General features: G+C 39.9%; 1 protein-coding gene across 5 annotated transcripts in view; it reads left to right on the forward strand.

The window, feature by feature from the left end:
- Nucleotides 1-13,608, forward strand: part of PELI1 (pellino E3 ubiquitin protein ligase 1) — a 43,192-nt gene that overhangs the window by 21,674 nt on the left and 7,910 nt on the right. For 3 of the 5 annotated variants that reach the window (XM_085054329.1, XM_085054330.1, XM_085054332.1), the window contains one exon: nt 13,357-13,501. In XM_085054329.1, the coding sequence (XP_084910455.1) occupies nt 13,357-13,501 (145 nt within the window). Of the gene's footprint in view, nt 1-3,992; nt 4,194-5,730; nt 5,903-13,356; nt 13,502-13,608 lie in introns of those variants that run through there. The other 2 variants (XM_085054328.1, XM_085054331.1) reach the window with 2 other exon arrangements.

Genomic DNA, 13,608 nt, shown 5'->3' on the forward strand with positions numbered 1-13,608 from the left:
TCCACAGTTGCTTTAGGATCACCATGGCTGGATGAAAGACATGTTAGAGTTGGCAAATCTATTTGAAGGAGCATTTGTTGTGCATTAATAATTTGAGATTCTATTTAGATCTTTTACCCAGCTGTCCTGCAAATCTAATTAACCTCTCCCACCCCTTCCAGAAGTGGTCAGTGTAGAAGAGTTCATAAAGTACCATCTACCCTTCATGTCACAGAAACTTGAGATGCAGAAAAGGGTTCTTATCTGGAAGCTGTAGCTATAACAATGGACCTTTGTTTTCTTGGCCCTTATAAGAACTTTCTTACTTCTTGCCATAAGCCAACACACAGTAGTGCAGAGGATTAGGTCATTTCCTTCCCTTCTCCTCTTCCTGCAGATTATTTGATTAGCATTTCTATTGTATACTCTAAATAGCATGTTCTTGGCTTCGGGCTGTTCGTCCCCTCCATAATCTCCTTAAAACACTGTAGTATGACTTTTTATTAACAGTGTAACATGGGAACTCCTTGCACAGAGATTACATGTGACGTAACACAATAAGGATTAATGGGACTGGTAAATCAGTAATCTTTCCTTCTTTCTTCTTTCCTCATGCACCTGAGGTTAGGCTTCTGAGAACCATCTAACAGTGTTAATGCTTTACAACACATGAAATATTTGTCTTTTTTTGATACCATTGGCTTTGATCAGAGTTCAGCCCCTGACTTTGTGGGAAGCAGAGTTCAGGTTGTGTGTAGTGTATGTTCAGCGTTCAGTACTGAGTGTACAAATATACCTCCCCCGTGGGATTATTACACATCCTGGTCTTCCACGTTTTCTGCTCCCTTTTCCCAGTGTTTCCTTTCCTTCCATCTCTGTTCTTATATATCCTGTGTGCAGTAATTTCAAGCTCTTTTCCTGCATGGGGTTTTTATTCCACTCCTTGTCTGTTTTGTTGAATAAAATTACCAGCAGCTGTTTAAAATGTCAGTCCTGAAATTTAGTAGTAATATAGTGATCAGGTTAACTCCAACATGGAGAGTTTGCCATTCAGGCTTCTTGCCAATCTGGACACTAGAGGCCATAGTGTTGCCCTTTGCCCCTGTCTGTAAGGCTGTCTTTTTCACTGGAACAGCTAAAAATGCATTTTTCTTAAAAGCTCCTGTTGAATGTCATGTGAAATCACGTAATTGTATCAAACTGTACAGCATCTGCTTGTGAGTCAGATAGAGGAACATGACGATACAGCCCTTTATTTCTTTAACAATTTTAAGGAAAGAACCTCCCCTGCAGTTCAGCATCACTTCATGAAATTAGCAGTGATATCTTGGGCTACAGATTGCATTGTTTTAGTCTGGCATGGTATCTGTACTCCAGGAGAAATCAGATAGCTTGCCTAGCGACAGCATGCTGGAGGCATTTGCTTCCAGTTCTCAAGGCATGGCATGGTTATTGCATGCAGTGAAAATCATTAAACCCTCCTCATCATAAAGGTGGGGGGCAATGTTGACACAAGAACAGCTGAGTAGAGCATGGCTGTCAGTAAATACAGGTGGGGAAACAGTGGTTCAAACTCTGTTGGGTGAGATTCAGAGGTAGCCACAGAGAAGTGTGCCTAGGGGCAAAATAAACCCTAAAAAGCCCTGAATTAAGATGGGGCATGATTAGCTATGAAAAGAACATTGTGTGGTGTTGCCTGATAGCTCCAGAGGGTCACTAATTTGAAGGCAGGTAAGGATTCTTATCTGCAGGAGGCTGGGTGGGGTGGTAGAAAGCAAATCCACCTGTAGCTGCTCACTGTACCTTCTTAGGTGGCTGCAACATAAAGTAATCTACAATCTTATTAACCTGAACTCTGAGCAGCTGCTTCTGTAAAATGAGAATAAAAGAGTTCTAGAAGCAAATTAGTCTTTAAGTTCTGCTTTTCAGGATGAATGCTTTTGAAACAGTACAACTCAAGTTTTACAACTTGTATGAGAAATGTAAGGCAACCTAGAAGTGGTCATACCAATGTAACTTATCACTGGAGTTAAATACCTTAATACAGAGCACCTTTTGTACTCTTGGTGCCAAATCTGTTAAGTGATACTAATGCAGTCTTGATGTGGTTTTGGTTAGTTGTGGGGTTTTTTTTTTTTCTTTTTTCTTTTGAAACAAAATCACAAAAGCAAACCCTTAGCCCTGATTAAAACAGCATTAAATCTCCCAACTTTGTATAAGCTGGGTAGAAATAGAAAATCCTTGAAAGTGATGGGGGAGGTGGGGTGGTGTGACTCCAGTAAAAAGTGGCATTTTAAGGATCTACATGTTATCAGTGGAAAAGCTGGGTTTGTGTGCCAGTAGTGTGAGGCTGTTGATTTTTGACTGGGAGGAGGATTCAACTTAAATCTCAAGATTGGCCTTGATGAGTCTTTGGCATTACTGTTGAGATTGATGCAGAAGGTCCCTATCCCCTCATTTGCATTGGTATAGTGGACTAACAGAATAAACCCACAAACAGGTAAGAAAAATTATTTGTGTTGAAATAGTTGGGGATTTGTGTGTGGTTTTGGTTTTTCCCTTAGACCCTTGCCAGCTTAGTAATCTGATAGCTGTGATAGTGACCATACCATTTCAGAGCAGTTTTCAGTAGTGTGGGTTTTTTGGTGACCAAAGAGTGGAAACAAGGGAGCACGTGTACATCAGTGTTTCTCCAGGCACTTTCCAGTGTTCAGCAGCTGTGGCTCAATCACTTCTGTGGTATCTTTGTGCTTGGTAATCTACAATAGGAGGGAAAAAAAGTGTCTTCGAGCCTATGGATAGTTTTATTAATCAGAATATCCTATGACAAGGTGTTCTGCAGCTGATTTTTCTGCTGAGGTGACAAGATCCTGTAACAGGACAGCTGTACAGTATTACTTAGGGGAAAGTTACCTGTGGAGTACAGGTTGAGGAGAGAGGAAAGAGGGATGCATTCACCTTGTTCTCAGCAGTGAAGCTGACTTATGTGGAGCTGCAACTTACGCTGTGTTGTAGCATTATGAACAAAAAAGCTGTTTTGACGGTTCTAATTTGAGTCTTACCCAGTTTCTATAATGTGAGGTGAACTGGGGAAGAGATCCAGCTAAAAAATCACAGAGCAGGTAAAATGGCTTTAACATGTTGACAGATCAGTTCATAAAATTGTGCTTAGAAAATTGAGGTGGCAAGCCAGGGAGAGCAGCAGAAACAGGAGCGACAATCACTTGTACAACTTGGAGATGTGAAATGTCAGGCTATATCTGCATTGCCTAAGCCAGGGTAACCATGTACCCCATCTTCACAGCTGCCCACTACAGCTGTGATGTAAAACATGATATAAAGGTTAAGCTGCTGTGTCATATCATGCTTGCAGCAGCATTTGCATGATCAATTCCACGAGGTAACTTGGAAGCTTGATCACCACTTCATGGCTCAGACATTTAAATTATCCCACCCACTGGCTTGATGCAGTGATTTCAATGTTGGTGGAATGAGAAATGAGCTCATAACCTGGTCTGGCACATGCAGATTTGCCTTTCTAAACGTGCATCCTACAGGAATGAGCTGTTGTAGACTCATTGGCCATGACAGTCCAGTACACACAAGTGGCATCTGCAGGTGTGTTGTGTCCAGGTCTACATTATTAGTGAAAATGGAGGTAGCAATGCCTGAAGAGTTTCTGCTGGTATAATTCTCACTGTATTAAGAAATTACTCTTTGTGTGGGAGGTGAGGAAAGCTAGCTGGGCTAATAAATGATGGTTAAAAAAAAAGAGAAGAAAAGGTATAGCATGCATGGGTACAGTTATGTAAGAGAAGGAAATAAATCAGTGTTTCTCTGAGAACCTCATCCACAGAGCTGCCAGGCAATTGGGCTGCAGTATTGTTCTCAACACACCCTCCACTTCCTTTTTTCCTTTTTGGGGCCAGGGATGGATGAATTGATGGAGCAGGAGCAGGATGCTGGCTCTGCCTCCAGCCAATGCTGCGTGGTGCCGCGGTGTTTACCCAGCTTACGCAAGGCAGAGCCAGCCCCTCTTGAGGCAGAAGGCGCTTCCCACGGCTGAAGTAAAAGCACACTGAGCAGTCACTCAGTCTGGCAGTTGCTGGGGGCTTAAAGGAGTTGGTGGATTTCAGCTGATTTTTAACAAGATCCAAGGGTTGGGTTTTTTCTTCTCTGCTGTGTAGGAATCCTGGAAGGACGCAAATATCCTGGTAAGTGCTCTGCATGCCATTGCTTTTCTCTTTTAGTGTGGTATTGTTTCAGGCTCTCTCCTAAAAGCCTCCTCAGTTGCAGTGGTTTTCAGCGATGCGGTGGAAAGGAAAACTGAGAGCAGGCAGTGTCTGCAGGCTGCCTTTCCACCTCAGAGAAGCAGAGGCATTCAAAGTGCACAGCATAAGTGCTGTTTGATCATTAGAAGTGTCAGTCACTTCTCATTTTTAGGGTGCAGAGCAAGGTGCCTTAAAACTGTCATTACCTAACCAAATCATACCAAGGGGAGTTTCTTACGGAGCTGTTAAATATTTGTGTTGTCTAAATAGAAAAAAAGGCTTTAAATATAACTGTAATTCCTACTTTTGCAAGATGTTATAGTATGTTATGTGAAAAGGCTTTAGTGTAATACAAACAGCTATTTAGCAGATACTTTGGTATATGAACTGCCTCATCAGGAAGTCAGACACTTATAAAAAGTAAAACTGTAACGTTCAGGAATATAGAACAAGAAGTCATTGTGGGTTTTTTGCAAGCCCAAGCTCCTCAGCCATATATTCCAGTGCAGGTGCATCAGACAGTAGATTTTCCTGGATTCAGTGATCAAAGCTTGAAAAGTTCCATTGCTTTGTGTAAAAATAAGATGCCTCTGTTTTGGTCTAGACTTTTAGGAAGTTTTGCTTTTATGACTGACTCAAAGTGAAAGTTGGAACTGCTGGGGTTTTTATTTTTTTAAGGTAATACTGTGTCATTTGTCTGAAGCAGTGGAGAGAATGTTAAATGTTTCTAACTGTAGAGTTCTCTACAGCAGAACTATACTTCTGTACCAGTATTGTATGAAGTTTTTTTCTTTCCTGCTTGTACTTTGCAAGGCACTGTCTGAAGATACAAATAGCTATGCTGTGGCTAATGAACACCTGATGTTCTCCCAGCATGCCTCTATTCAGTATTGTTTTATGTTTTTTTCATAGGGGTTACAGGTTATAAATAAACTTCATTTGATAATCTGAGTGAAATAAAAATGAAATAAAAGTATACTTTTTTCAGCATAGCACACAGAGTTTATACTAACAGGCAAAGTGCAAGTGCAGCCAAAACTTCATGAAAAAAGTTGCAGATTAATCTTATGGAGTAGCTTGTGTGAGTAACTCTGACAGGTAGTTCAGCTGATGGAGCAAGGACAAGCTGTGGTGTTTGTCCCTTGTGTCGGAGGGACTGAGCTCCATGTGAGGCTCCACGTGTTGTCACTGCTATATCCAAAATCTGATGTGGGGGAGATGGGTGGCAAGGGGGTTCAGACTGCGTGTAAATGGAGCAGGTTAACTGGTGAAGAACTTTCTCAGCTAATTAAGGATACAGATAATATTGCAGTGACAGCTTTAAAATAGACACCTTGTGCTAAAAGACAAATGTTTTTGGCTTCCCACACGCAGTCTGAATTACATCATTTATAACCCGTAGGAGGTTATCGTGGTTTCCTCAGGGGAGGATCAGCTGTTACTTTTCATAACTGAAAAAAATTCTGGACTTTTTTTCCAGGGGAGTATTTTCAGAATTGATTTTTGTCAGTCGTTTGGAGTGGATCGTTATTGGTTACATAAATCTTCCAGGTTTAATACACCCAACCACTTTCTCATGTCATCAATGGCAGTTCAGAATAAGAGAACTGAAGTTAGCAGAGGTTTGATTGAAATCGGGCCCCTGTACTTAGGTGAGTTTTTTCTGTCTTCTAAAGAGGAATGCTGTTTTTGAATACTCTCATAAAGTACAGATTTTCATGTAGGTGTCTATAATAGAGGTTCTGTTCTAAAATATTTCCCTTGTTCAATGAGCAAGGTTATTTGTCCTCAAGGCACTGTTCCTGCCTTTCCTGAAACTGCTGAGAACTTCTCAGACTTGCTTCTGAAGCTGGAACAGAACTTGAGGCAGAATGCTTGATGCCAATTCAACCAAAACTGCTGTTCCTTAGACTGGAAAAAGATTGCCATAGCCTTGGAGCAAAACAGTAGATTTCCTCCTGTGTATCAAGTTAATGCCCATTTGAAAGTGTCTGCAGACAATGGGCTTTTCTGTGTGTGTGTGCTCTGACTCTTGCATGACTTGTTTCCAGTATGACCAGCCTGCTAATGACAGATGTCCATGGTAAAAAGATGCTTTCACTCTGTTTATGACAATGAAAAAACTCTATTGAGATTTTTACAGATGTTCTCAAGCTGTAGTAGCAGATAGCTGTTGCATTGGCTTTATGGTTGGTGTCCTGTGCTGGATCAGCTGCTTGCTCATTTCACAGCTTGGCCACGTTGTTTTTGATGCTTTCATATGATAAGGCACTTGTGTGTTTGTAGGGGATGACTAAGGTATTCTGAGTTACAAAAGAAAAGGTGTGCAATATAGACTAAAGAAATAACAAGCCATACTAAAGCAAAAGGCTGGACTGATACTCTACATGCCCAAGGCTTATTCTTGGGTGTTTTGATGCTCAAAAGCTCCCTTTTCTAGAAAGAAGGAAATTAATTATCCTGCCTTAGAAAGGTAGTGTATGGCTATTGATCTAAAGTGATAGGCATTTAAATTGCACTAGCAGCTGCATCACTGTACCTTCCCTGTGCATCTGTAGTGAAGGATGCAGACTGTAAACAGAATCTGGGTGATCTTAAAAGTGAAGTCTAAAACCTGTTGATGTTAAAATTGCAGTTGTGTGTGTGTGAAGGAAACATGAGCTTGTTTTTAACTGGAAACTTAGAGAAGTGTGAAAACTATGGTTGATAAACACATGCTTTTTTTTTTACCCAGTGATCAGTAAAAACTGTTTTAATGCAAGCTTACAAAAAGATTGATAGGACAAAGAGTTAAAGGAGAATAACTTTCCAGTGGTGGAAGTTACTTCACCCATCATATAGAAGAAAGTGATTTCTCAACCTTTGTCTCAGCTTTCAGAAACATAGTGATGCAAGGAGCTGATTCCTTGTTGCTCTCACCCGTGGAGATCAGTAATATTATGTTTGTGAAACCTGGCAACCTGGACTTGGTGGGAACACACACTCAAATAAGAAGTCAGTCTGTTGGGAATTACTGAGGGGTTTTGGGTTGAGGTTTTTTGGGTTTTTTTCTTTTGTTTCTCTCTGATTACTTATTGTCTCCTCCTTTTTCCATGCTTGCAGATATATTCTTCTCAAGAGACTAGTATTCTGTACAGCTTGTTTGTCTCCTAGAGACTTTTTTAACTTCGTTATTCTGTCTGTTTAAATCTAGAAATCAAGATTTTTTTCCTTTGAAGTGGTGAGATGTAACCATAGAAGAGAATGTGCAGTGCTGAAATACTGTACATGTATTCAGAGGATTTTGGTTTCTGATCTTGCAGTTGCAGGAAACTTGCCTAGTGGAAATGGGAGTGATAAAGAACTTAAATGTGTAAATGCATGTTGGCAAACTTGGGTCCTACTTGTGTATTGTCACACTATTCAATGTGAATTGCTTGTTTGCAGTAGGGGGTTTTAAATCCAAATAAAGCTATAGACAGTAACATGTAAATCTGGAGGGATAAGGACAAAATCTTGTTTCATTGCTAATGGAGTTACTTATAATTTATGTCTAATTGGTCAAAAGTGCCCCCCAAAGTGCATATTCTAGTCACTTGATAAAATTGTGTGGGCTTCCTAAAATTAATTGTATTCCTAGAATAATTTAGGGTTGGGAGGTAGTCTTGTTCAGCCCCTGGACTCAAAAGGGGACTGGACTGCCTTAGACCAGGCTGTTCAGGGCCACATGCAGCTGATCTCCAAGGATGGAGATCTCATAGCCTCTGTGGATTGAGGCTTTCCCCCCCATAATAGCTAATGGGGATGTTTCTGTTGTAGCTCGTTTGTTGCCTCTTGTTCTGTCACTGCATACCTGGGGGAAGAGCTGGATGTGAGAATTGCAAGGGTAGTCAATGGAGAACTGCAAATAGTATAAGAACAAAAACATCAATACATAAGATGTCTTGTGCTTTATTTCTAAAAGCCAAAGAAAAATCCAAACCTTAAAATATGTAGATAAAGAACATAAAGATAATATTATAAAAATGGAGGGGAAAATCCCCATTTGTTGCATCTGAATCAGCATATTTTTATTTTAATATACTCATTGACAGAGGACTTCTTGCTATACTGTGAAAGTGGTTTTCTATGCAGTGTTTTAGAAAAGGGCTAGTCTGGCACTAGCTACAGTTGCTAGCAGCCTATAATGCTGGCTCTGTGTTTAGAAAATGACGGTAATTTATTACAAAGAGACTTTTATTCTAGTATTTTTAGCTTGCAGCCGAGTGTTTAATGAATCTCTGCTTGGGCTCATTGAATTTATGTTCTCCCCTCCCCCTGCCCCATTTTAACCATTAAGATACTGCTATTCTTGCTGCAATTCCAGAAGCTGTACTTGGTCTACAAAATAGCAAACTTATTCACAGGGTGCTTTGCCTTACTGCAAACAAAATCTGAAGACTTGCTGAAGCAACTAAAGACTAGTTGTGAGGGAGTCTGTGAGCAAGAAAGACAGCTGAATGGTTGAGGATGACTGGTAAGCTAGAGCTGATAGTTAAAAACCAACTGAAATTCAATTTGTCTCTGTCCCCATGGAAAATGATGTGTTCAGAGTACATGAGGTTAAGAGCTCACTTTCACTGAAGTGTGGTTTTGTGAGGTCTTCCCAGGCAATAGTCTGGGTGCAGAGACCAGTGTTTGCATGAGGCAAGAGAGTCTACAACGATATGACTCTTCCTTCTGCTGGAATGGAGTCAGAAATCTGTGGCTTGCTTTCTGTGCTATAGCAGTCATTGCCTTCTGTGAGTCATTGTCTTGAGTGAGTACTGCAGAACTGGAAGGCTTGTAAGAAACCAGATTTACATTCCTCAAATGAACTTTAAATGCTTTTCTCAGTTTAGTTCTTATCACTTCTCAATCCTTGAAAACAGTTGCATGTGACAGTATTGAGCAAGTTATCCTCATTGAACTTTCTGCTACCCCCAGGAGAATCAGTGTTAAGAATGAAAAGGTATTACCTGTTCATGAGTTCTTACTATTTTTGATACTGAAGGATTTTAACTGGTACCCATTGTCGTACTAGCTGCAAACAATTAATAACACTTTTAGCCATTCAAGTTGCTTTTTTCACAAAATCTTTTCAAATCCACAATACAGTATTGTGCAAAGGTAAGGGTTTTCAGGTTTCAGTCTCTTCTCTTTGGCAGAAGCAGAGATCTTGACATGAAAAGTGTACTGCTGCCAGTTCTGATTTTTGGAAGAACGTTGGATGAGATGGGATCTTGTAATTGACGTCTTATTCTTTAGCAGTGTTGAGGGTTCTTGGAGGAGTTTCTAACAGTCTGTTGTTGAGAGCTTGCTCCAAGGAAGCTTGTTGTGCTGATGTCTGGAAATGCTGCTGCAAAAATGTAACTTGCATGTATTTTGTTCAAACAGTTGGTTCCTTAGCTATATAATGGCACTTCAGAGCCAAGTTGTCTTTAATTGGCCTTTCCTAACTTTCTGAAGAAGTCTCCTGTAGTACTACTCTAGGAATAAAAACTGGTCAGGTTATACTACAAGAGAAGGCCCATTATATATTTTAGTGGATCCATCTTTTCTATTCAACAGCATTCCTTCTTGTAAGTTCTCCACTCAGCTTTAAATGATCCATAAGCCCGCTCTGTTTCAGGAGTGGAGATGTTATCACGTGGTGGATTAGACTCATCTCTAGTAGGACAACACTTGAATTTTATTTGCAGACATGAAATTTCCCTTGGACTGGTCTTCAGGGCCTCATTGGAAGGATATAAGTGATCTGTGTTGTATCTAGGAACAAAAATATTTTCCTCTGGAGTACAGTGCACCAGGCAAATCACAGTGGATGAGAAGTAGTGTGTATGTTGGACTGATTATTTTTTTAGGAGTGCTGAATTTTGTATGTGCTTGAGTTGAAGTAATCTGGGGGTGTTAGTAGTTGTGAAAGTGGTGTCTGAAGCTCATAAAGGTTCTGAGATGTATTTCCCAAAAAAAAATCAAGCATTCAAGCCAGACTTTTGAAAGTGGATGAGCAAGCTGTGTTATTAATGATGGTTCTAGATTCCTAACACTCAAACCTTCCTTAAGTCTGATAAGTGGATTTCCATCACGTGCAAAATAAATTTGACTGGATTCCTTTAAACATAAAGCAAAAGAAAAATTTTTAAAGAGCAGCTGAACTATAGTCCCTGGGAACTGCTGACCCCTTTTATCATTTCTGCACAGTTATCTGGCCACTTGTTCAGGTAATGCTTTACAGTCTCCTTTAACTGTTCATGTGGGTTTTTTATGAGACTCTGAAGTTGACTCAGACTGAGAGATTATTTTTTTTTAGTTTTCCACTAAAATTGTTCACTTGGGTGAACAGAGGAAGAGGAGAAGCCACCCTAAACCTGTTCTTGTACTAATGGCTAAAGTTATTTTTAATGTTTGCCTTCCTACTTTGTCTAAGTGAAAGGATTAGCTCTTTATCTAACACAGTAATGTGGGGTTATACTATTTAAATCTTTGGTTACTGTGTCATGGTGTTTCCTAGTCCTGTGCTGTTTCCTAATAGGCACTGCTGTAGGTTTCATGGCAGTATTTCTTGTGAGTTGTTAAATGTCAAGGCAAAGGACAACTGTTGGCCAAGATGAAATTAGTTGTATGTGAGGAAGACTGACTTGCAGGGGAGAAGCTGTTGAGGAGGTCAATATTCAAGGAGAAAACAGGTTAATCATGGGGGGAGGAGTTGAGAACATGAGCTCTTTTAGAAGACAATTATACAAGCAACTATAATACAAGAAGATTTTAAAATAAAACAAATGCTGAAGTTGATAATAAAAATACATCATAGAAAATAGATCCTTATTTTTAGATACAGATAAATTGTGAAGATTTTTACTCACTTAAGTAGAGATACCTCAGAAGGGAAATGTGTCTAAAGAACTGAGCACTATGAAACACTAAGATCTGTATAGTTCAGTACTAACATCAGTAAAGCAGCCCTGAGGTGTGTTCACAGGCACAGAGTTTCAGAGAGTATGGCACTCCAAAGCTGAGTGTGAGGCAAGGAGGACCCTGGAAGACGTGAAAATTATGAACACAGTTAATATTGTGGGGATCTTTATCAAATCAGTAAATCTCCACTTTGATGTAACTACTGGCATCATAAAGATTTAAGGTCACATTTTCATGTGATGGGTTCGCTTTAACGTCTTTATTTTAGAATTTCAAAGGCAAAACCTACAACAGTAACCTCACAATCCCAGGGGAGTTACTGCTACACTTGGGTCAGCAATCTAGAGATGCTTTGGAGCAAACAATATTCCTTGACTCCTGTGCCACTGCCTCTATTCCTGTGTGACAGGGGGGACTGTTGGATTAGTAAGATGCACTTTCAGCACCAGCTGAGTGATTGGTACCCTAAGGCTTGAACCAGGACCTGCGTAGTGAAAGTGCTTGCTGCTTCCCAAGCAGCAGGAATAGCTTGGTGTCACTGTCCTGGAGATGGGAGACAGACACTTCACAGCAGTGTCGTGCCCATCAGCTTTGTTGCAGTGCACTCATCTCTCAGTGGGTCAGGGTGCTCTTGTAATAATGTCACATGTGTGCTAGCCACAAAGACAAGCTGCAGTTAACTTGTTTCAAGTACTGTGAAATCTACGGACTTGACAAAAAGGAGAAGAGATTTGGAAAATGAGAAACGAAAGGAGAAGAAAAAAAAATGGTTTCTATTTAGCGTCCTGGTTGTGTTCTGCTGGAAACAGAGACATTTTGAGGACTGTGAGATGTTTTTACCAGTGTTTGTGAGAAGCCCTCCCAAATACGTGGAATAGCATGAAGGAGCAAACTTGAGTTTTTAGAGAGCACTGTGAGCTGATTGCAGATGGCAGTCAACATATGCATGCTGAATATGAAGCTGGTAGATTTGAGAAAACATATTGAAGGCCAAGCTTCTCCGTGAAGGAACAAAGACTGGGAGAGGGTGCAGAGATAAGGTCAGTAAAGGATCTTTGCCTCAGCTTCTGAACAAATGTGAGCAGGCTGTCAAGCACTGCCATGTCCTTTTCTCTGTTCTTACAACATAAGATGGGGGTAGATAAAATCTGCATGATGACATCTTTTGTGCTAATAACTATGGTCTAGTTAAGGTAGAAGAAAGTGGAGATGCAACATTGTTGTTGTGATCAAAGTTGATGACAGGGTTCAAGAAGTGCTGTGTGGGTCAAAAAGTGCACTTGCACAGAAGGCAGAATGTTAACTATCAGTGCTAAAAAAGATTAGTAGCTCTTTGAGTTGGTGTGCAAACTTACCTGGAAGGACCAGAGGAATGTTCTTATTTCTGTTAAAGAAAGCTTCCAACAGGCTCTCATCCGTGTTACTCTTTATCAATCAAGTGCTCTGCTGGGTAGGCTTTCTCTAGAGGAAGGTCAGAGATGAGCTGCACAGGTCAAAAATGTCTGGAAATGCAACTAATGAGAAGCTGGGAAAAATACAATATGAACTGTTCCTCAAAGCAGAAGTCTGAGGCAAAAAATGCACTTCAAGACTGTTTTCATTAGGAGTTATGTGGAATTCCCTCAGGAAATCTCCTTCAAACAGATGTTTATATCATTTTTGTGTCTGGCTAAACATGAGAGATCACATTACACACCCTAATCTTTTATGGTAGACTCAGTATCAAATTGTTATACAACTTCCTTATATCTGCAAATCCAGAAACTTCTTGGAAAGCTCTGAATCAGGCACTTCCCATGAAAACTTCTGCCTCTCTAGCTAATGGGCTGGTCTTGCTTTGTGGGTTTTTTTCTTTTAATTTAATGCCAATCTGGTTCTACTTAATAGCTGAACGTAATATAATAAATGAAGTTATGTATCATTTATTCTAAAAAACTGGCATGGAGGAAAACAAATGTGGATGTTTTAAGACCATAATGGAAATTTCTAAATGTGTTTCTTTTGTGACCTGGTAGTTCTTCAAGGCAATTACACCTTCATTCATGTGGTTTCATATATATGTTTAAATTATTTTTCAGGCAAAATCAAAACATGGAAAACACAAAATACTACTATATCAGATGTGCAAGTTTGTGTAATTGATAGATAAGGGTGTTATCTCTTACACTTAATTTTGGTTTTATTTTTACAGGAAATAATGAACAAAGTGTGCCACAACTCTTGATCAGAGACCTGAAATTTGAGAAGAAGTCATTAGCTAAGCTCATGTTTTCTCCTGATCAAGAAAATCATCCATCAAAAGCACCAGTCAAATATGGTGAATTGATTGTATTGGGGTAAGTGTGTATAAGAGTCTGAGGGTTTTCTGTGCTATAATTCTGTGGACATGTTTCAATATTGTGCTAATCAGTTCTTGGATTTAAATATGATTAATTGAAAATCT

This window comes from Lichenostomus cassidix, chromosome 3 (assembly GCF_008360975.1).
Source record: "Lichenostomus cassidix isolate B80296 chromosome 3, HeHo_3.0, whole genome shotgun sequence".
NCBI lineage: Eukaryota > Metazoa > Chordata > Aves > Passeriformes > Meliphagidae > Lichenostomus > Lichenostomus cassidix.